Source organism: Mesoplodon mirus (assembly GCF_964341445.2).
Source record: "Mesoplodon mirus genome assembly, chromosome: 2".
Lineage (NCBI taxonomy): Eukaryota > Metazoa > Chordata > Mammalia > Artiodactyla > Ziphiidae > Mesoplodon > Mesoplodon mirus.
Genome location: NC_138977.1, coordinates 183,619,446 through 183,642,381, shown reverse-complemented (window position 1 = coordinate 183,642,381; position 22,936 = coordinate 183,619,446). Strand labels below are relative to the sequence as shown.

General features: G+C 56.6%; 2 protein-coding genes across 2 annotated transcripts in view; both read right to left on the bottom strand.

Moving 5' to 3' along the window:
- CHAT (choline O-acetyltransferase) overlaps positions 1-13,385 on the bottom strand; it is a gene marked incomplete at both ends in the record, with an annotated part of 46,643 nt that extends 33,258 nt beyond the window's left edge. Inside the window, 6 exons of the mRNA XM_082611392.1 lie at positions 1,856-2,033; positions 3,930-4,110; positions 7,875-7,928; positions 9,434-9,552; positions 10,216-10,407; positions 13,320-13,385. Coding sequence (XP_082467518.1) covers positions 1,856-2,033; positions 3,930-4,110; positions 7,875-7,928; positions 9,434-9,552; positions 10,216-10,407; positions 13,320-13,385 — 790 coding nt within the window. The remainder of the gene's footprint in view (positions 1-1,855; positions 2,034-3,929; positions 4,111-7,874; positions 7,929-9,433; positions 9,553-10,215; positions 10,408-13,319) is intronic.
- Positions 13,386-17,677: 4,292 nt separating this feature from the next.
- Positions 17,678-19,264, bottom strand: SLC18A3 (solute carrier family 18 member A3; the record flags this gene model as incomplete). Its single annotated transcript, XM_082611623.1, has 1 exon — positions 17,678-19,264. One exon carries the CDS (start codon positions 19,262-19,264, stop codon positions 17,678-17,680), a length of 1,587 nt encoding a protein of 528 aa, XP_082467749.1.
- Positions 19,265-22,936: the final 3,672 nt, after the last annotated feature.

The window sequence follows — 22,936 nt, the reverse complement described above, 5'->3', positions numbered from 1 at the left end:
GCAGAGGCGATTCTTTTGATGCCTGTCTCTTTCCCTGGAGGGGAGAAGAATGGGATTTGATTACACTATGGTCTGCTGAGGGAATCACCTCACTTTCAAATCATAAGTTATTAATTCCCCCACTTGGCAGTGAGGTCGGTGAGAACAGGGTCAACTCTTACACCTCTCTGTGACCCATTCAGCCTCCGATTTAAGACCAAGCACTTGAAGATACCCAAGAATCGAATGAAAGAAAAATTCATTGGTAAGTGGAAAATAAGTCTGGAGCCCAGTATCCTTAGTAGTCCTTCATTCTTTTATTTAACAAATATAATTGGGGACCAACTGTGTTTGGGACAGCAGATTCAGAAGTTAAACCAGGTAAGGCCCCTGTTCTCCTGGACCTTATAGACTTGAGGGGTGGGGCAGGACAGATCATCAGCATCAAATCAATCAGAATCAAACAAGTGAAAAGCTGACTTCAGAGGGTGAGAAATGCAATCAAGATGAGAAAACAGGACAAGGGGACAGAGTGTGCTGGGGAGAGCTGGGGGATGCTCAAGGAAGGTCTAGGGTGGGGCACCTGAGCTGAGTTTGGGATGGTGCAAGGAGCCAGCCAGCCTTGGGGGAAGAACTTCCTAGGGAGAGGGAAGTGCCTGTGGCCATACATCCAAGCCCCACCACCTTCTCATTCTCTCAGTACATTTAGCATGGCCACCTTTGCCGGCCAGACTGCTCTCCTCATGGTACTGGGCAGGTCAGACATGGCCCTGCTGGGCGGTCGACTTTGCTTGCAGTTGGTCTGCTTGCCTGGACACTGTCCCTCTCTCCTGCCCCTCTCACTCATGTCACAGGGCTTTGCTCAATTCCCACCTCTTCCTACAAAGCCTTTCAAAAGCCTCCCAATTAAAATGGTTCCCTCCCCTCTCTGAAGTCCTGGAGCATTTATTTGGCCCCTGCTGGCTCCACTGCCTTACATGGGTAGACACTGCATTACTATGTACTTAAATCTGCTCCCTCATCTGCCATCCGTTCCCCGATTCCTATTGAAGGGGCTGCTCAGGGCCAGGGGTTCATCCTCTCTGTCCCTTACACTCCCTAGGCCTATCCCAGGTCCTCAGCTTACAGACACTCAGGGAGTCTGAATGGTCACCTGGCTGCATCAAAACCTGAGGGGCAGACAGAGGCTCACAGAAGTGTCACCCCTCATCTGGGAATCTCTAATGTAGGCAAGCAAGGAAGGCTCTCCATCCAGTTTCTGAGAATAGGGCTCACTTTGGGTTTGAAAAGTAGTTTCCAGAAGGACGGTTTGAAAATGTTAAGGCTCTTCCTGGATTTCTTATGGGAACGCTCAGAAACTTTCATAAGAGCAGCAGCCTGAAGGATAAGGTCAGCTTGAAGACGAAGAGTTCTGGGACCATGAAATCACAGGAAGGAGGTAGCCAACCCCCCTCCCAGAGGTGGGCTCCATCCCAAATTCCCACCTGACAGCTCTCCCAGTGACTCAGACTCTTGAAATGAGTACCATCCCTGCCCACCAGTAAAACACAACTGCTTCATTGCAGCTGGCCTTCATCCAGCTCATAACCTTCCCTCCCTCAATATTCCTGGACATCCTCAGATTCCAGGGCTAGTCAGCCTCACCCAGAAAGCTAGCACATTGTCAGATGAATTACAAGGGTACAAAAGGTGCCTTCAGTTTCAAGGCACCCCGGCTGACAGCAGGACATGCCATCGGTTCTGGGTTGGAGGGAGGCCTGAGCTCCCCGCGCTATGGCAAATGGGGATGAGGCATGGCGCCCGGCCCTGGAGGGAGGGGAGCTGATGGGTGTGAGGATGAGATGAGCGTGGAGACGCACTGGGCACTGCTGCTAACCTTTCACGAGGACCGTCCTGGCCTCAGCCCACTCGCTCCTCCCGTCTGACGTCAGCAGGCCGATTGGAGGTGAGCGTTCATCCTCGTTGGAAGCCATTCTGACTATCTTTCTCAACTGAGTGAACAGATCCCCCTCACTGAGACGGCGGAAATTAATCACAACATCCAAGACAAAGAACTGTGGGGGAAACAGGTCAAAGACGTCACTCAGGGAGGCCAGCCCAAGGCGTCAGGCCCTCCCTGAGCCTCCACGCGAGAGCAGGGCAGGGATGCTCGGGCCCATGGTTCCCAAGGTACGTGATGGTTCTGAAGAGTCATAATGTGGGGACCAGCCCAACACTGCCGACTGTGCTGGACTCCAAACTGCCCCAAATCAAAGAAGGTCAGGTTAAACTTACTAAAGAAAGCTTGTTTCTGTAGGTCCTAGATTACATAAAACCATTATGTTTGTGGGGAATTGAGTAGAAATGGATACAACTTCTGTTGGAGGGCTGTGTCAATCAAAACTGAAAATGTGCATGCCCTGTGATTCAGCAGTTGCTCTTATAAATACATACTCTAGCCTAAGGCTTAGAGAAACATATACTCTTGTGCCCGGAAAGACATATAAAGGAATGTGCATATCAGCCTATTTGCAATAGCAAAGCGGTACAGAGAGCCCAAATTTTCTCCAGTAGAGGAATGGTTAAGTAAATTGTGGTGTACTCGTCCAGTGCATGTCCACCCAGCAGATAAAGGGAATGAACTAGCTCTAGGTACAGCTACAGGGATAGATCTCAAACACACTGGTGAGTGGAGAAAAAAGCAAGTCAGCGAATAATATGCAGAGGAAGATTAAAATGGAAAAACAACACATAAAATGCTCTACGTGTACGTGTACACATATACAAGGGCACCCACGTGTGCTCTGTGTGTAAGGCTTGTGAGCTGTCGTTCAGCAGTTTTGAAGCTAGAGCCTCGGGCATTGTAAAGGGTTTTATTCCTAGCCCCAGATCAAGAACGCTTGTCAGCTAGTTGACATGAGTGCCTGGTCCCACACGCTGAACAGCATACAGGTGGCCCGGCTTAGGGTGGGAGCCTGAGAGTGTTTCTGGAAGGGATGGACGCTAGGGTGCGTGGGTGCTGGGAAATTCTGGGTTTGACTTTTGAACGAAGATGGAGAAAGGTCCTCGTTTTGTGGCCGGCCAGGTGTCAGGTGGGCTTCGAACCTGGGAACAGCCATCCTCCGATGGCAGACTTAGGGCTCCTGGCTTAGACTGAAAATGTCAGGTGAGCCCAAGAAGAAAACACTGTAGAACAAATACCAGGGGAGTCCCCAGGGTGGGTGTCAAACTTGGGTTTTGACAGAAAAGAAAACAGCTTTTAGTCAAGTGGAATATTTATGTGGAGCCTCAATATATAGAATATACTGTCTGTTGTCAGAAGTCCTCACGCTCGGCCTGTCCCCTGGGCCCCCATGGACTCTTTTCTGTTCTCTGGAACCCAGTCTGAGGACCTTGTGGGCTTGTGACACTGGCAGACCTGGGAGGACTTCTCACCCTTGGACAAGCCACTTAACCTAAGTCTCGTTTCCTCATCTGTCGAATGGAGATTCCAAGGCCCCCTCTGCAGGGCCATCGTAGGATCAGGTGGGATGAACGGAAGTGCCAAGCCCACGGTCTGGACATGGAAGTCCTGACAGTCAGTCTGTAAGCTGTTCGTCTGTCTGTATGTGGTCTCCAGGAAGGCCACAGCCTGGGTGACTGCATGTGGAAGGGCTAAGGACATGCTGGGTCTCATTAACGACTCTCAGTCCATCCAGGCTGTTCTTTGAACCTGACCTGGCTGGTCAGGACTGAAATGGGAACCCACTGAAGGCATTCTCAATTGATGACTCTCCTCGTTCTTAAAATCCAACCATTGGAGAGAAATGGGACTGACCAGGAATCAAGACACCCCACTTTGGGGCCACCCTGCCCCAACTCACCGTGTGACTCCGGGAGGGGGTTGAACACCCTTGGAGAAGCAGGAATGGATGAACACACGTGCGCCCCTCCCCAGGCCTGAGAGGCTGCAGCAGCAAGGGGCCGCCTACCTGGTTGCAGCAGGCCACAATGACGTGCTCAGGCTCCGGCATGACACTGCTCTTCTGGGCCACCAGCGTGTCCTGGGTGTGGCCAGGGAGCCGGTAGGAGGAGAAGAGCCCGTGGTATTGCTTCATACAGAGCTGCTGCCCTGACAGCTGGCCCTTGGCACAGTCAGTGGGGATGGAGTGGCTGGAGGGGAGGGAGGGGAGGGAGGCAGGGAATCAGAGTTGATTCTACTCTAATCTGATTAGGCAAAGTGGAGCAGAAACACCAGAACTGCATGACGATGGCTGTCAAAGAGCTCGATTTGCCACTTTCTAAGGTAGTGGAGTGCCCCGTGGAGCCCCTCGGGGTGTTCTCTGGTCTCCGTTAGTCTCCCTCACCTTGGCCTCATGCACTACATGTACCCAGGTGCGGATCTGGCCATTTCAGCCCCCTGGGCCTTTGCTTCTGCTGCTCTGCTTGGCATGATTTCACCCTCACTCCTGCTCTCAACTAATGTATTTAGAAAACTCCCTCTACTCTTTTTTTTTTTTTTTTTTTTTTGTGGTACGCGGGCCTCTCACTGTTGTGGCCTCTCCCGTTGCGGAGCACAGGCTCCGGACGCGCAGGCTCAGCGGCCGTGGCTCACGGGCCCAGCTGCTCCACGGCATGTGGGATCTTCCCGGACCGGGGCACGAACCCGTGTCCCCTGCATCGGCAGGCGGACTCTCAACCACTGCGCCACCAGGGAAGCCCCCCTCTACATTTTTTAGAGCCTACTCCTTCATCACCTCTTCTAGAAACCTCCTCTGAGTTCAAGGTGGAAAGTTCTCTTTCTCCTGTGGTCTCGGCGTGTCTCGTGTCCTTTCTTCCCTCCTTTTTTCTCCTCCTCCCTCTCTCTCACTTTCTCTCTTTCCCTGTCTTTCCTCCTTCTGTCTCCTCCTCCTCTCCCCACCTTCCGCCTTCCCCTCCTTTTCCTCTTCCTCTTCCTCCTTTTTCTTCTCTCTCTTTCTGTCTCTTTCTCCCCTCCCTCCTTCCCTTCCTTCCTTCTTTCCCTTCTTCCTTCCCTCCTTCCTCCTTCCTTCCTTCCAGCCTTTCAGCCAACAAATGTGACTGAGCACTCTCCGGGGCTAGGCACCAGGATCTGGGCATATAGCTGCAAACAAGACCTGAGTTTCCTGTTCTAATGGGGTGCAGGTCTGGGGTATGTAGTGGGGCAAAGACAGCAAGCAGGTAGTGAGACAGGGTGATGAAACAGTGACTGGTGGGGCAGAAGGAGCGACCAGGGCCAGCCTCACTGTGGACCAGACCTGTGAGCTGAGCCCTGAGGGTAAGAAGCAGGCAGGAGGTGTGCTGGGTGGGGTGTCCCACGGCCCTGCTGCTCCAACTGTGGGTGTCAGACTGAACTGTAATGACCAGCTCACGACAGGGTGAGTGTGGGACTCCAGAAGGAACTTTCAGAAACTTGTTAACAGGTTGACAGAGGACGTTTGTGTGTGTTGAATCTAACGATAAAACAAATGGTGTCGTATTTTGTACCTTTGGGTCATTTTTCTGCTAATTCATTTCTGCGGTGTTTTACAAACACTTTGCTAAATTAAAAGAATATATTGGTCCTTTACCATAGGTCATTTGAGGAACACTCGTCCAAGGTGAAAGGAAGCCAGTGCACTGAAACTGAGTAAAGAGATGGCCAGACAGGTGGGGAGACTTGTGAGTCTCCTTGGCAGTGGAAAGGTGGTACCATTTCATTCTTGGGGCAGTGAAAGCCCCAGAAGGCGAGAGCTTTCAGGGCCAGGATTTGATCTGTTTTGCTTTTGTAATGGCCCTGGTTCTGTGTGGACAATGGGTGGAAGTGGGTCAAAGGAAGAACCAGGAAGGAGGCTGTGGGCTGCTGGGAAGGTGATGGGCCTGGGGAGGGTGGTGGGAGGAGGGGAAGGGAGGCATGGGAATGGGTTCTGGAGGGAGAGTGATGCACCTGCACTTGGACTAGATGAGCAGGCGAGGGAGAAAGACACCTCAGGTGATTTCTAGGGTCCTGGATTCACCACCGGGGGTGTGTGGTGCGTTTACTGAGATGGCAGGACAAGGCGAGGGTCCAGCTGGGGTGTGAGGAGGGACCGCAAGGGCCCACTGGGGATGACTCAGCTTGCAATGACTGGGAGGCGCCCTGGTGGGGAGGTCAGGGGGTCAGATAATGGAGTATGGGGCTCATGGGGACCGACACAGCTGTATTCTGTGCTGTTGATGTGTCTGTCTTGCCAAATGGTCTGAGAACCTTTTGAAGACAGGGATGGGGCCTTATTTCCCTTCACCTTCCCAACATCAATTTGCAAAGTGAGCAAATGAATAAATGAGTAAATGAAGCGTCTCAAACAGGCGCTCGGGCACTGGCATAAATTTCCAGCCTTATGACATTTACGGTAATCAGATGTGGGAAGCTTCACGTGGATACGTATGGGTATGCATGTCTGTGTGAGTGTGCCCACATGCATGCATACAAGTGCACGCACACACACGTGGGAGTCTGGGGTCTAGACTGTCAGCGATGGAAGGGTACAAGGTCGTGGGTGGTGCCCTTCCTCCTCTGCTGTCCAGCTGGACAAGGTAAGGGATGAAGCTCTCTGAAATCAAAGAGTCGGAGTGTCAGCAGCACTGAGTTCTGGGGGATGGCAGAGCTCTCCCAGCGAGGAAGAGAGACACCAAAAAAACACCACGAGTAGCAGTAGCCGGAAGGTCTGGTGACCCAGCGAGGGAATGGTACGGTGAGGAGTGAGCAGACAGAAGTCTAGGAGTGCTTGGTTCAGAAATGAATGGAAAGCCTGCTGTGTGCCTAACTTAGGGCTGAAAGCTTTGAAGGCGTCATCTCATAGGACAGTTGCAGAAGCCCCAAGAGGTTGCTACTATCATTATTTCCATTTGACAGACAGGGGTATATAGCTAGGAGGGATTACTCACCCAAGATCGACACGTCCTGTGCTGCGGGTGTCAGAATTCAGACTCAGGTCTGCTGACCCCAGGGCCCAAGCCCTGAGCTACTCTGCACTTTGGGTCTGGGGGCCTGCCCCCTCCTCTCCAGAGGAAACAGCCCTACCCTGGAGGGGCTGCAGGTCTAAGCCTCCCCCACAAGTCTGGGTAAGACTGGGTTGGATCAAGTTAAAAAGAAAGTGAAGTTTGCCCCTGTGCCTTCCTCACTCTGACACCTGCTGGCTGTGTGACCACGGACAAGGCCCTTAACCTCTCTGAGCCTCAGCTTCCTCGTCTGTGCAATGGACACTGCTTTGGGCCCTTCTTTCTTTCTGGCATCTGATGCCCTTACATTTCCTGCCTCTGGGGACTCAGAGACCCTCTCACGGGGTCCCTCACGCCCTCTCACTCTCTCTGCTGCTCCTGGGCACCTGGGGCTCGGCTGGAAAAGGGACTTTCCTCCTAAAATCAGTGATGATCCACTGTGCTTATGCAGCCCTCTCCATCTGTCAGGACACCTTTGGGTCCACTGAGTCGGCTCACCCATTTCTCAAGCTTGATGGGGTTGAGGAGACAGGCTCAGAGTGGGGAGCCCATTTCTTTCAAGTAGTGAGTAACGAGGCTGAACTCAGCATCACCGCGCTCCAACAACTTTTCCTTCCCCACCTTTTGATATGTTCTCTATATTCCTGACACACTGAATCATGGCATGTGTATATATAAGACGTATGGAGGGAGGGGGGCATTTTAAAGAGATCAAGGAGGGATCGTGCTTACCCCGGGCAAAGTAACCATTAATGGCTAGGCCAGCTGGGGTAAAGGTCATTCTGATGCTCAGGAAGTTCAGGGGGGTTGTTTGCTCTGTGATGGGGCCCAGAACACAGAGCTGGAAAAAGGCAAGTTCTCTGCCCTCTGGGAGCTCCTTGGCTAGTGTGGTAGGGAGACAGATGGGTCAACAGACTGTGAACAGGGTACTACCCTTCTCAGGCTGGGCTCGGTCCTACCTGTCCAGCAGGGCCTTGTAGCTGAGCACACCAGAGATGAGGTTGGCTGCAAACCTGCAGAGAGATATGAGGCCTTAGTTTTTCCTCTCCAGGGCCCAGCTCCCTCCCTCCCTCCCTCCCTTCTTCCTTCATTTCTTCTTACTTCTTCTCTCTCCACCTTCCTCTGCCCCTCCCTCCCACCTCCTCTCTGTCTCTCCCAAACTCATGGACCACCCACCAGATGTCTGGCCTTGATGGTACACTAATCAGGTGGGGTCCCAGCTGCCCCGCCCCTACCCCCATGCTGTCGGTCTTTCACAAACCTTGGATTAAAAATGGTCCTGAGGAGAGAACTGGGGAGGGGAGGAGAGGAAACTGGAAGGTGACTGAAGAGGAGGAGGAGGAGGGAGAGGAAGCCAGGAGAGGCCACAGAGCAGGCAAGAGGGGGTTGGACCGTCAGGGATGGGGTTCTTCCAGGTGAAGGCCTGTGCTGGGGCTGGACTGGGCCAAAACCCGGGGGTTCTGGGAAATCCAATCTCCTGGGGAAAGTCAGTCATTTTGTCCCCTTAATGCTAATGAAAAGGAAAGTGGGTGCTGGCGTGGGGAAAAAAGGCACCAGACAACCTTACCACGCGACCCTGTCATCTTAACGTCCCATGGATGATGAGCCTGGCTTAATTGCATCAGGAGGAAAACGCCCCCTTCGATGCAATTTTGAGAACTGTTTCCGGAAGTTGTTCATCCATCCACACACTTCCTTCTGCCCAGGGAAGGCCTGGCTGCAGGGGAAGGGGGAAGACTGCCCCCGGCCAGCAGGTTGGCCAAGCTGGTCTTGGTGAAGAAGGAGGGGGGCAGGGGTCTTCCAGCATAGTTCAGCCCTGCTCAGAGGCCGAGGTGGGCCCTGCCTCTTGTTTTTTTTTTCCTCCCTCTGAACCATCCCCATGCTGTGCCACATGTGGGTCTTGAGGCCAGAGACCTGGGTTTGGCTCTGAGAGACTCCGGCAGGGAGACCCTTCCTCCCGACCCGACCCTTGCGTAAATGGCCCCTCCGTTGTCATCAGTGGGCCCAGAGGCTGTTCCAGGGGCTCAGTGAGCTCTGAAATTGCAGCAGATGGCAGAGACTCTGGCGGTGGCTGGCGGGAAGAAACCATTTCCACTCCCTCAGAGCCTCTGTCCAGAGCTGGGGGCTGCGGGGCAGCAGAGGCCCTCTGAGATAGCCTGGGGCCGTGGGTCCCAGTAAGAAGCCCCAGCCTCAAGCGCTGGCAGGATCAGAGGCTACAGGCTTCCTCCCAGGGCCTCAACCAGGCCCAGACTGCCATGGGGACTCCTGGGGGCCCGTGACCTCCCCACCCCACCCCAAATAGATACATTCTGAGGAAGACCCTGTGTTTGTTACCCACGTGCCGCTTGCCTAACCTCCTTCTGACACCATGGCCTGGATGCCACTGTCTCAGGGCCATTCGGCCGCAGAAAGCTCAGCCGAGGCACGAGTTTCAACCTCTCCTTCCTGGTGCTGGTGCCAGGCCCCCCTCATCCAGGCAGACTCCCAAGCTGTGAGCCCAGGGGCAGGGGGGCCTCACCTTAGCTGGTCACTGGTATCTTGGAAGTACTGCCGGGCAAAGATCACAGCTGGGCTGGAGTTGACAGGCAGGGCCAGTCGGTTATTGAGATACATGTCATTCAGCCAGTACTCAGACACCTGCCAGGGAGGGTGGGGAAGGGGGCCATTACCCTCAATGGCCACACACATCTCGCCTGTGGAGTGCACCAGTCCCATCCTGGCAGCCCCAAGGGAAAATGGGGACCCTTCACTAGATCATGTACTTTTTTCATTCATTCATTCATTCCACAAACATACGCTGAGCCCCACTTATGGGCTAGGGCCTGTGTGCTCCCCGTCTACCACGCCTGTCCTTCAGCTTTGTCCCATACTATCTCCTTTCTTCCATCCCAGTGTTCATCCTGGTTGTTTACTGCTTCATCCATGTCCCCTGCCCATTCTTATGAGTGTCTCATTCCTGCCCTTCACCCCTCTCTGCTCCCCTGACCTCATGCTATCCTCTGCTGCTCCCGTCCCTGTTACTCATCTGCCCCCCCATTTCTGTCCCCCATCTGCCCCATCTCTGTCCCTGTCTGTCCCCCATCCTTCTCCCCATCTGTCCCCTCTCTGTCCCCATCCCCATCTTGTCTGGCCTTCACCCTTGCTCCTCACTATCGCTCTGTTGCCTCCCCCATGCCTGTCCCTCCATCTGCCCCATCTTTGTCACCTACCTGCCCCACACCCACATCCCTCTGTCTCCATGACTGCTTTCTGCCCCCTGCCCCATGGGTTCCTTGTTTGCCCCCTCCCAGCAGCTCTTACCCAGTTGGCTGTCTTCTCCTGCCGTTCCAGGAGCTTCTGCTGCAGGGTCTCACCGAGGCCACCAGGAGCCCCAAACCGCTGCACGATGGCCTGGCTCCTCCTGAATTGCTCCTCAGGCACCAGGTGCTGCATGCACCGCAGGTAGGTGGCCAGGGTCTGCTGCAGCGGGGGCACGGGGAGTTTGGGCAGCCCCTGGAAGAGAAGGTTCACAGGCTTTGGTTCCTCTTCTCATGTGTGGCCCATGCCTGTCCCCAAATTGATCCCCTGTGTCTATTTCGATCTGCCCCATCTTTGTTCCCTATCCTGGGACTCATCTGTTTCCAGGGCTCAGCTCAGCAGAATTGTGAACTTAGGAAGCTCCTGTTAGCTTTCTCCTACACCCCAGCCTGGCCTCTAGGAGGGGACAAAGTGCAGAGGAAAAGACCTTGATGCTGACACCAGACAGACATGGGTTCATGCCCCGACCCTGATGCTGACCATCTGTGTGATCTTGAGCAAAGCACCCCTACCTCTGTGCCTCAGTTTCCTACCCTGTAAAACAGAATAACCTCTATCTCTCATAAGATCAAAAAGATCATGAATATGAAAGTGCCTATAAACCATAAAGAATGAGTGTAAGATGAAATGGTCCTGTTATTGATATTGACTGCTGGCCACTCTTAATTTAGGACTTGTTCCCAGCTGGGGCTCCACAATCCAATTGTTCTCCGGACCTAAAGGGTGTGACTCTAATGGAGAGATTTGGAGAGTTGAAAGGTGGTGTGAGGTATAGTTCACTGCTTGCCCTAATGACCAGAATTCTGCATGATATTTCCTGGGAAGGTGACTCATGCACTGGGCCCCTTATTAAATCCCTGTCAGTTATGAAACACAGGGAGGGGCATTTAGCTCCATGTGGGTATGGGGCACAGGTAGGGGGGAATTCATTGGAAGTTTTCCCACTCTTAATCTCTCCAAGCCTCAGCTTCCTCATTCATAGGACATAAATAACAATTCCTATGTGAGAGGGGCACAGAGAGAATTAAATAAGAGAAACAACTGGCTCCAATTAGTCACATCATAAAACATTATGATATTACTATCCTTATCCCTCCAGATGGATTCCTAAGAGAAAACCCATAATACCTGGGGGCCCCCAAAGTGTCTCAAGAATCTAAGTAGAACTCGCCACCCATGTCCTCCTGATCCGGGCTTCTCAGTTTACGAGCTCTGTCACCCTGGGATCTTGTGTGTGCTCAACAGTGTTATGCCTTAGCCTGGGAAGGAAATTTTGTCCCATTTTCAGATGAGGAAACTGAGGACCAGAGGGTGAAGAGGCTAGTCCAAAGTCATCCAGCCATTCTATGGCAGAGGCAGGACCTGAAATCAGTCCCCGCTCCCCACCACCGACAGCCCTTCTGCTCCTTCCTCCTTGGTCATTCTCTCCCTTGCTCCCTTTTCCATCCATCCTTTTCCTTCTTCCTCACTTAGCTGGTCACAATCGGAAACCAGGACTTTTCATACTACTACTTAAACTTTACAAAGCTGGCAGATGGTGGGCTGCCTTCTTTTCAGGGGTTTCTCCTCTGTGGGGTGGTGGGGTCAGTGAATTTCCACCCCGGCTAGGCTTTGGAGTGAAGGGGGTCCATTGAATGCTTACCTGTGTTCTGCTCTTGCTGCTACAGGGACTGAAGCGGACCCCCACCCCCATCCCTGGGAGCTCTGGGCAGGCGGACCCCAAGTGTGAGTGAGCCGGAGCGCATGTGCTGATGAGGGAAGGGGCTCTGCCTGTCTGAGCCTGTCTCTAGAGTTTACTGCCCTAGGAGGAGGGAGGAGGGTGTCAGTGCCAACTACGGGCTGCTCCTGCCCTGGGTAACCCTTGAGGATGGTCCGGGCAGCATTCTAAGTTGCTCAGCACACTCCCAGAGAGCCAGGTCCAGCCTCCCCACCAAGCTACTCTAGTTCCCTCTTCCTTCTCTTGGGGTCTTGGGGGTCTGTGTGGTGGGTGAGTGGGGAAGCATCTACAGAAAGCGCAGTCCAGCTGGTGGCTTGGCCAAGAGTGCCAGCAGATCTGGCTAGAGCCCCTGCTAGAAACAGGCTACCCTTCTTTGGAGCTCTGACAGTGACTCAGCCTAGGTCATGGGGAATCAGTGATGGGGAAGAAGGAGTGAAGCAGGAAATCTCTGCTCAGATGTCTCAGCCCCTTGGGGCTCTTCCCAGACTCTCGTGGGCTTCTGGCCTTGCCTGGGTACAGAGGCAGGGACCTGTACAAATGAGGGTCTTTGGGCCCTGGGGTCTTAGATCAGTAAACATTTCTGGGCAATTTATGTGAGCCAGGGCTCACATTTCTGGGCTGGACTCAGGGACAATAGAGATACAGAGCCTGCTCTCAAGGCAGCCACAGACCAAAGGGAGGGATGTGCCACGGACCAGAGGCAACAACAGAGGTGTTTGTCAGGTTGTTTGGACAATGTGGTGAGCAACTTCATGAGAAGAAGTCAGAAAGTTCCGATCAGGTTTTCAAATGAAGCCCTGGGGTTAGGGTTGGGGTAAAGGGATGTCAAGAAGACAGGAACCGCCATGTGCAACAGCCTGAAGATCAGATGTGTCGCTCTATCACTCTGGAAGGTGGGTTGAGTGTGGTGGGGAAGGAAGATGCCTGCCCAGGGAAGTGTGGCATTGTCTCAAACCAGTGGGGAAGATGGCGCTTGAGGCTCCAGGGCTGACAGCAGCTGGGGCTGGGATGTGACAAGGCTTAGAGTAGGGAATTCAGCCTCATCCTAAGGCAGTTCCACTGGGCTCACAGCCATTGGAGGTGGAACTTGGAGAGAGGGGAGGCCCTGAGAGAAAAGAGAGTGCCTGGCTCAGGTCAAGGGCTCTCCCTGGCCTTGGAGGTTAGGAAGTGTGGCTGTCAGCATTCCCTCAGTATTCCATGACACCACTCCCAGCCCCTCCAGTCCTCCCCGGGCTCCTCAGCAAACTTGGGGCAGGGCTGCAGCCTGGGCCTCCTGCCCAGGAGAGCACAGGGCTAGGGGCCAGGCAAGAGTTGGGGGTCAGTCCCACTCAGGACTGTTCTGGAAGCAAGAGTTTGTGAGTGGGGAGAGAGGGATCCAAATGTCACTTACAGGCTCCTCCTCACTGCCGGGACTTTTTGCTGCCGTCTTAGGGGGCGTTTTTTCGAGGATGGGCATCTTGGTGACTCCTGTTTGGGGAAGCAGAGGTGTGGACCTGGGGACCAAGAAGCAGAGAGGCATCAATACAAGAGCCACCTAGACCGGACCCTTCACTTCCCATAGCCTGGCACTCTGCCCCTGCCCTGTGAGGATGCCAGAGCTGGGCAGTAGTGTTCACAGCCCTCCTTGTGGGCCTGGTCCCAAACTCCTGACCTCCAGACCAGTCCACACACTGACCACAGTGTCCTGTCTGACTCCAAATAGGAGGGGGGGGGCCTGAAATGAGTCTCCAGTTGGCACCTGCTCCACAAAACTGCTGCCATCCAGCCTCAACTGACCGCCCCAGAGCAGCGTGGGAGAGAGCAGGGCTGGGCTTGCTCATTCCAGATCCATGAGGGGTCACTGGCAGAGCACTTGCGTTGTTCCTGCCTGGGACCCGATAGATACGTGCTTTGCAGATTAAAATCTCTCTTTCCCACTAGACCGTGAGCTTCTCCAGGGCAAGACTACGCCTGCCGTGTTCAGTACTTCACCTCTGGGCCCCAGCCCTGTGCCTGGCATGGAGTAAAATCAGTGTTGGGTAGCTGAGTACAAGGAATGCATGCGCACATGAATGAATACAAGGTCCTTTAAGGCTCTGGGCTCCAGGAGACACTCTAGGCTTATCGGAGACTGGCCCGTGGCCAAGGCAGGGAGGACCCTGCTGGATGGGCTGTGACTTAGGCAGTCTCTGGTTGGCTGGCTCCCAGTGTAGGTGGCATGAGAATGCTGAGGGAGATGTACAGGGAAGTTAGGCAGCCCAAGCCCCTAGGGGCCCCCTGAATAGGCCTGTAAGGAGATGGATTAATTCTGAAGGTACAGTAGAAGTGAGCCAGGCCAAGAGGGGCAAAAGCCAGTTTTTAAGGCTACTGGGGCCCAACCTCTACCCTCAGGGCCCAACTTCTATCCCTAAGCATAAGCCTGCATAAGCATAAGCACCCACCCATGGTTTCCACTCATCCATCCCCTATTCTCTCCCAAGAGCCTAAAGCTAAGACTTAGCCCATTCTACCCCCAGGCAGACACAGTGGGAGAGGGGGGTTGGGTGCAAGGCACAGCTGACCCTAAGACACAGCATCCAGAAAGATAGATAATCCCGGTCCAGGGGTAGAGGAGTCTGGGGTTGCCTGGTAGCACTGGGCAGAGGATGTAGAGTCCTTGCGGGCACTGTGACACAGCACTCGGGACTAGGTGGTCCCCAGACCGGTGAGCGCCCTGTAGCATAGGGGCTGCTGCTACCCACTGCAAAGCAGAAGCAACAGCATCCAGATGAGAGTCGACCCCAGTGCCACAGGAGTTTTGAGGGGCCGAGTAGGGCAAGGGCAAGGTGGTAAGGGCCCTACAGACAATGCAGCCAATGCCTCCTCTTGCTCTGGCCCCCAGCCAGCCCATAGCGGGAAGACACTAGTCAAGCCTCAGAGACACCAAGTCCTGGAGAGGCACAGGAGATTGAAGTAGGATGGTTGCATGGGTGCCAAATGGGAGGGCCTTGTTCCTGCCGGCCAGCTGCTCTTCCTCACTGGCCCTGGCGCCTAAAGGGTGTATTTGTGTCGGTATCTTTCTATGTCAGTTTGGTGCCCTCCACTCCACACTCCCACCAGCCTGGCTTCTGAAGCCTGCCTGAAGGGGGCTCTGCTTTGCCCTGGAAGCCGAAGCCCAGCTCAGCCCGGGCACCACAGGCTGCCCGCGTGCTCCAGGGGCTCCCTGCCACCCGGCTTACACTTGCTACTCGCGCCCACGCCTTCACCCCATCTCCCGCCTCCGCGACAGAGTCGGAGAGGCAGGTGCATGCCAGCACTTCAGGGGGTTGCAGTGAGACCTGCAGACCCTCCAACTGGGCACGGAAAGTGCACACCTTGGCACTTAGCAGATGGGGGTTCAGAAGTGTGGGCACACACGTGAAGCCGCGAAGCTGACAGTCAAGCCTGTCCAAGCCCTTTCCCCCAACTTCGCACCATACAGCTCCCCGCCCCCTGCCCCCACCCTGGGTGGAGAAACACCAGAGCCACAGAATCCCGCACCCTCCCGGCCGTCCCCCGACGGCCGCTGCCCTTTGGGACTCGGAGGACTCCGCGGGTTCTGGGGCCTCCCGGCCCCGGCGCGGTCCCTGGACGGAGCCTCCCTCCGCTCCCGGCTCCCCGCGCTGTGCTCCGCCAGTCCAGCCCTACTCACCTGCTCTCCTCGTCTCTGCTGCCTCGGCCGCCGCTGCACCGCACCCAGCAGAACTAGGGGCTAGAATGTGAGCCGGAAGGGATTCGGGGGCGCGTCAGCAGTGCGGGGGTGGGGGCCACCGCCTCAGTCGGTGGCAGAGCCTCCGACGTCGCCGGGTCCCCAGGCCTCGCGACTGGCTGCGAGCGAGCCGGCCGCGCCAGTCACCTCCCCTCTTTCCTCCTGTTCCTCCTCCCTCCCCTTTCTCCCTTTTCCTCCCTCCCCCCAGCCCCACCCCTACCTCTCACCCTCTCCATCCTTTGTCCCCCCCCACCATCACTCCGCCGCCTTCCGGGATCCCACCTCCCGGCCCCCATCCCGTGCTCTGACGGCTTCCCGGACGATCTCTAGCAAAGGCAGCGGAATCCAGGCCCGAGATGGGGGGTGCAGAACGTGGCCCCGCCCGTGCCCATCGCCCTCAGCTCAGCCTTCCCCAGTCCCTGCGCTCCCCTAACCCCTGGCCGTGGCTGCCTCTGCAGAACCCTGGGGAGGGTTGGGTCTGGATAAATCTGTGCCCTCCCCACTGTCTAGGGCAGGCTCAAACCTTATTACAACTCCTTTTACAATATAATTAATAATAATAATAATAATATAATAATAATAAATAAAAACAACCTGTTTGTCGATCACTGCAGGTCCTTTTCTGTTCCCACTCATCCCGGCTGGCACTACGGGGAATATGCAGGATACAGACCTAGGGATGCTTAGAGACACACAGCCAGAGGCAGACATTCCTCCCAGACAATGCATTCCCCCCCACCCCATATAGATCCTTACACACGAACACACACAGACAGACTCACAAAGAGAGACCCTGCTCAGACAGACACACACACAGCCGGACACACAGAGTCAGAACAGACGTGCACACACCAGCAGTACAGACCCCCACAGACGTTGTCTAATACACAGGCATACCCCAACAAGGCGACCTCTCCATGCCGGAATCTGAGGACTCTGCAGCCCTCAGGAGGCCGCAGGTTACAGGACTGGGAGTGGTGCACACACGCTGGTCTGGGACTCTGGGGACCCCCACTCAAGGTGGGGAGACTTCTCTGGCAGCCCTGGGAACTTGCTTGCACTCAGGACCGTGTAGGGTGGAGTTGGTATCAGCTCTCACACTATCATTCTCTCCAGCCCTGACTCAAGCCCGCATAGCTGGGACACAGCGGACACATCGACAACTGTTCCTCCACTCCTCGTAGGATAGAGTCCAGCGGTCTAATGAACACACACACATCACACACACGCATCTCGAGAAATCAAGCCCTTAAAGATTTGGCCAGTTTTTTTTCAGCTGCTCATAACAGTTCCACCCCTATTCCCTTTCGGAGACTGGCCGGGACAGGTTGCCAGGGTGTGTCCTCAAGGGGCGGGACCAGCGCACCCGGAGGGAGAGGGTCCTCAGGCTCCCCCGGGCGGCGCCCTGGGGCGCTGCGCTAGGCCTGGGTGAGGGAGGGGCTGTCGCGGGCTGAGACCGGCCTAGGCACCAGGGTGTTTGTGGGTGGGAGCCCTTGTTGAGTTTGCTTCTTTCGTATCTCCTTTTCCAGGTAGCAAAAGAGCAACAGGCTTCCTGCGTGCCCGCTGGACTGAGACCTGGATTTGGGTTAGACCCAGCTCACCCTCCCATTCTGCCCTGGCCCCTTGCCCGGCCGCCCACCTCATCAGTAAAGAGACTCGGTCTCGTACAGATATAGTTTATTGATTCGGCCCGGAGGCACCGCGGCGCAGCGGGCCAAGTTGGCACTGGGAGGAAGGGAAGGAAGGACAAACAGAGGCACGGCTCTACATCGGGGAGCCCCGAGGTGGCGACCCGCGCGCCTCTTCCTCTTTGCCAGGAGCACATCAGTTCACGTGCCTCGGTGCTCCACGCCCCATTGGAGGAAAGGGAGGAGGACACAGAAAGGGTCATAGAGAGGGGACTCGGGCAGGGGAAATCAAGACAGAGGAGGGGCTGGGACCTGAGCCTGAGCTGGCCAGTGTGCTCACAGAGCAGCCACCTTGACCCGGGGGTGGGAGTGGGGTGGGGAGTGGGCGGGTGGCCTGGAGGAGAAGCGGGGCTGCTAGCTGCGGGTGTAGTAGTCGTAGTCGTCCTCGCATGCGTCAAAGGGGCCTGGCGGGCTGCGAGGCGCGCCTTCCCGGTCGGACAGAGGACGCTCCCGCAGGCGCACAGCATCGTATAGACCCTGCGGTGGCTCATCCAGCAGCACATCGCGCTCGGAGCGGGAGCGCTTCAGGCGGCCCACGTTGCGCAGCAGCAGCAGGACGGGCGCATACAGCAGGTTGGCCAGGCCCATAACAAGGCTAAGCTGCTCAAAGCCAAGCGAGTGCACGATGTGGCCCGCCACTATGGGCCCGAGCGCATAGGCCACGCAATAGGATATATCGGCAATGGCGTAGACGCTGCCGTAGACCGAGACGTGGCGCACGTCCACAAGAAAGGCGAGCGTGGGCAGCAGCGCCGTGTCCACCAGCGCAATGCCGAAGCAGAGGCCGCAGAGCGAGGCCACTAGTGGTGCGAAGGAGCGGCAGGCGGGCACCAAGCACGAGCTGGCGCCTATCACTGCCAGCCCGAAGGCGCCGTACAGCCACTGCAGGTGGGGGTAGCGCGCTGCCAGTCGCACTGTGAGGTACACGCCTAGCACGTGAGGCACGAAGGCTGGCAGCCAGGCTATGCCTGCGTCCCACTCGGACGCCGCCATCGTGTGCTCCATCCACGTGGCGATGGTGGGCTCGAGAAAGGCGAGGGGGATGTTGCAGGTGGTGAGCGCGCCTGCCACCACGGCGATGTAGGGGTCCAGCATGAGGCGGTGGATAGGCGTGCCCACTGGCAGGTTGGCCCGCGCCCGCGCCGCGGCGGAGAAGGGCTTGGCCACGACCAGCAGCAGCAGGGCGTCGAGCAGCGAAACCATGGCGAGCACCAGAAAGGGCGCGGTCTTGCCCACGAACTTGTGGAGAAACCCCCCGAAGGGCGGCGCCACTAGGCTTCCGAAGCTGATGAAGGCCAGCGCCAAGCCCAGGGCACGACTGCGCTCCGGCTCCTCAGGATACTTGTCGGCGATCATGGCAATGCCAGACGTGTCCGCGAAGGCCGAGCCGAGACCCTGCAGGCTGCGCGCGGCGAAGAGCGTCGCGTAGTCCTCCGCGAAGGCAAACATCACTGTAGAGGCGAACAGTACGCCCAGGCCCATAAGCAGCGGCAAGTCATAGCTCATGCGGTCGATGAAGGTCCCGCTCAGGGGGTTCACCAGCAGCTGCAGGATGGCCTTGGAGGCAAACAGCACCCCGATCTTCACGTCCTCGTTGTCGGTGGGGTATCGGGGCTGCGCGGTAGACCTGGCCGGCATCGCGGCCGTCGAGGACTCCGAGGTGTTGACAGTGTCGGCACTGGCATTGGCCGGAGTGGGCGGCGGCAGGGCGGTCACACACACTTTGGAAGTCAGGGTGGGCTTCTCGCTGGCCGAGTGCACATAGAAGGGCACGATGGGCACGATGACCATGTACAGCATGTTGTCCAGGAGCAGCGCCACGCACACGATGACCAGCACCAGGCGCCGCTGCCGCCGGGGATCTTGCAGCGCCGCGCCCACCGCCTCCGACAGCTTGCTGGCTGCCGCCGGGGCCTGACCCGCCGGCGCCTCGGGTTCCATCACCCGCACCCCGCCGCTCTTCCGAGGACGCTTCGGCCGGGGCCGGGCGCGCGCGCCCTGCAGTGCAGAGACCAGGGCGCGGAACTTCGGGGGACCCTGCTCGCCGGGAAAGGCAAGGACCCTGTCCGGCGAGGCGCCGCCGCTGTCCGGAACCGAGCTCGGGACCCGCCGCCGCTGGGCTCAGGGGCGGTCAGGAAAGGCGGCCGTGCCAAGGCGCCGGAGCCGGAGAATGAGCGCTCTGAGGCTCGGGCGCGCAGGGAGCCACCCCCGCAGCGCTGAGAGGCCGCCTGAGCAGGCCGAGGGGCATGCTGCTGCCGCCCGCCCGCCGGCTCGCTCGCCCCGCCGCCCTCCCCTCCCCTCGCGTCGGCTCTTGCCTCCTCCGCCGCCGCCTACTCTTTTTTTCTTTTACACTCGGGGCTGTGACGCGGCGAGTCTCGGCCCCCGAGTGGTGCCCGGGCCACTTGCGTCGCTCATGCTAATGCGACGTCGGCGGGGCGGGGGCTGGGGGCGGGGCGCTGCCGGGAGGGGGTCCTCTCCCCAGATGCGCCAAGGCTGGAAGCCCCAGAAAGGGGTCTCGGTGCGGAAAGAGTCCTGGCCAAGCCCCTGAGGATGGGTGCGCCGCGCGACAAGCGGGTTCTCCGCCCCCGCAGTTCTAGGACTCGTGGGGTCCGCGCCCGCTCTTCTCCCCGCGGAAGGGGGCACACAGCGGCCGCTTTCCCCCGGCCCCGCGGGAGAGGGGTCGCTAGGGGCTCCAGATCTCCGCCTTAGCCTGGATCTCAGCGCGCAGCGGGTAAGGAGTCCCCGAGGTGAGCTGCGGCTACGTCCATCTGTTCTCGCAGCTGGAATGTGGGGCGGTGACTGGAGGGGCGCCGACGACCGATCCCTCAACCCTTTCTCTGGCCCCGCCCCCTGGCCCCTTCCACGCCGGGGAGGGGAGGCGCAGGCTGCTGGACTGGGTTCCGACCGACCGGCCCTTCGGGAGAATGTCACAGTAGAGAACTCCTGACTGTGAGCATCTGGGGATTGAGGGGAGAAGTCGCTTCGTCCCCACCCGGGGCCCCCAGTATCAGCTCTGCCCCGCCCACCGTACCGCTTTCCCCACCTCCTTCTCCTAACCAGTGCGCCCCCTTTCCGTTTTAACTGTCCGGGTTCGGCAGCTCCGCCTCTTCTCCCTTCCCGCCTCCTCACGCCCTCCCCGTTCTAACTCCTCCCAGGCAGTCTTCGCACTACACCAAGCCCTCCCTCCGCTCCTGCGAGGTCCCGCCCCCTTCCCAACCCCACCCCCACCTCCAATCTCCAGAGCTGCCTCCAAGTCCCGGGTGGGTTCAGGGAGTGATGTGGCAGGGGTCTACGCCTGGAGCTGTAAGAGACCCCGCGTGGGCGCCGAAACCATTTCCTGGGCAGGATCCAGCAGCTTTGCTCTCAGCAGAGAGGCTCAAGGGGGGCTCACCCTAAGAGGGCCACACCCGCTGAGACGCCCCGTTCTCAGAAGACAAGGTGAGCGGCCCTGGCTTTGCGCTGGGCCTAATACGTCCCCAGCGTGGACCATGGATGGCACATCGAGTCCATGTTCGGGTCTGCGGACTGGCCGGAGAGAGGCTCTGAGGCAGTGGAGGCTGGGAGATTTGTGCTGTTGAGATTACAGTTTGTCTCTTTCTACCAGAGTCAGAGAGGATTCTTCCCATCCTTCTGGCCTCAGAAGCAAACTACCATTAGATACGGCTTCTTCCCTTACGGTGCTCCCCACCCCGAAGGATGCATCCTGATACAGTGGAAAGAACTTGGGCTTTAGAGGCAAAGGACTGAGATGGCTCCTGGCTCTGCCACCTACTAGTTAGGGCGCCTGGGAGGAAGGGGGGGAATCACTTCGCCTCTCTATCCCTCAGTTTCTTTATCTGTAAAATGGTTAATAGTACCCACTGCTTAGGGTGCCTGGCACACAATAAGAGCAATGTAAGTGGCTGCTGTGGTTATTATTATCATCTGTAAGATGTGTTGTTTTATCTTCATTTTACACTTGTGGGTCTTGTAAAGAGCAGATAAAAGTTTCAGGGGTACGCTGGCTTCCTGGCTAGCCCCGCTGGTTAAGCAGGCATTATCATTCCAGGCTGTGTCTTGGCTGGTGAGAGGCCCAGAAGGCATTGGAAAGTTGGCTTCTGTCCCTGAGATAGCTGTCGGATGAGGTGATGGAGACCAGCACACCAGGGTGAGAGGCGGCAGCCTTGCCACCCATTGCCCAATCTCTCCACCCACCCAGACACCCCAGGGAAGGAGAAGAAACTCTTCCACTTAAGGAGTTGCCAACACCTGCTCTGAAGTGGCCAAACTGTCCTCTGTCTGAGGGAGGGAAAAAGTTCCAGTATGGGGACAGGCCTGGCTCTGGATGACCTTGGGCAAGTCACAGCCTCTCTCTGGGCTCCAGCCTTGGGCTCTGTTAAGTAAGGGGTTAGGGGACTCCTAATTCGCTGCAGCCCTCAGCAGGAAATGGGTGCTGTAGAAGGGCTCTGTTGAGTGAGATAATTACTTTAAATTTTATTTGAAGGCCATTAGTCAGTACACACCCTCTCTAGCTCATTGCAGTCTTTCTCCAGCTGGCTTCACAAATTTGCATCACCTGCCTCGCTCTCTGGTCTTTTGAGTTTGAGACCTCTGGTCCCCTCTGACTCTCCCATTATGAGTCTTTTAAAGGGGCAGTCTTCCAACCTACTGAGCAATTATTATTTATGCATATGTTGTTTGCCTTATCTGATTTGAAAAAGGGGGGTTGGAATTTAAGGCAGAAGTTTTCTGTCTCGTGGCTAAAGAACAGTGGAAAGTTCTTTGAGAAGAGAAACTTTCCCAGGGTCTTCAAGATGCAGATCCCTTCTTCCAGCTCTCTGGCCCACAGAATTCATGGCTGTTCCTGAGCATGAAGGCAAGTTATCTCTGGGCTCATGCCTAATTCTCCAGTCCTCTGTTCCTCTCTGGCAGGAAACAGGTTCATTTATTAAGCACACCTCTGGCACAGAGGTGTTGTGTGTGCTGCTTTATTTAATTCTCACTCAATCCTGGTCCAGTGTAGGCGCTATTTCCCCTGTCTTATTGATGAGGAAGTTGGGCATGGAGAAGCTGGGTCACTTGCCTGAGATTCCAGCAGTAGAGCCTAAATTTAAACCCAGGCCATGGGGACCAGTCTTGTTGTCCTCATGCTGCTTCCCTATTCCTTGTGCCTCGTCAAACCCCTGCTGCTCTTAGTACAAGGTGACCACACCCTCCCTGGCAGTGCCAAGGAGAGGGGCGAATGAAGATCCATGGAAGGAAAAGAGGCCAGGATGGACTGATGCCTCCCTCCAGAGCAGCAGCCCTCCACACAAAACTCCCCCAGGACATCCCCCCCAAAACACACACACACACACACGCACCCCAGACTTCACCCAGGCAGGCAGGCAGGCAGGCAGGCAAGAAGGAAGGAAGGAAGGAAGAAAGAAAGATGGTCCAGGACCAGCTCCTTAAGGAAGCTCCAGGGACACTAAATTCTCTCACCCTCCAACTTCCAGCTTAGAAGGCAACCCCCTACCCGTGCATCAGCAGCCCCAAGGACTAGGGTGGAGGAGTTGGCAGCAGACCAGGACGCCTTGCCTCAGCAAAAAGCTGAGCCTTGGCAGGAGGGGAACAACCTCTATTCTGGCACTG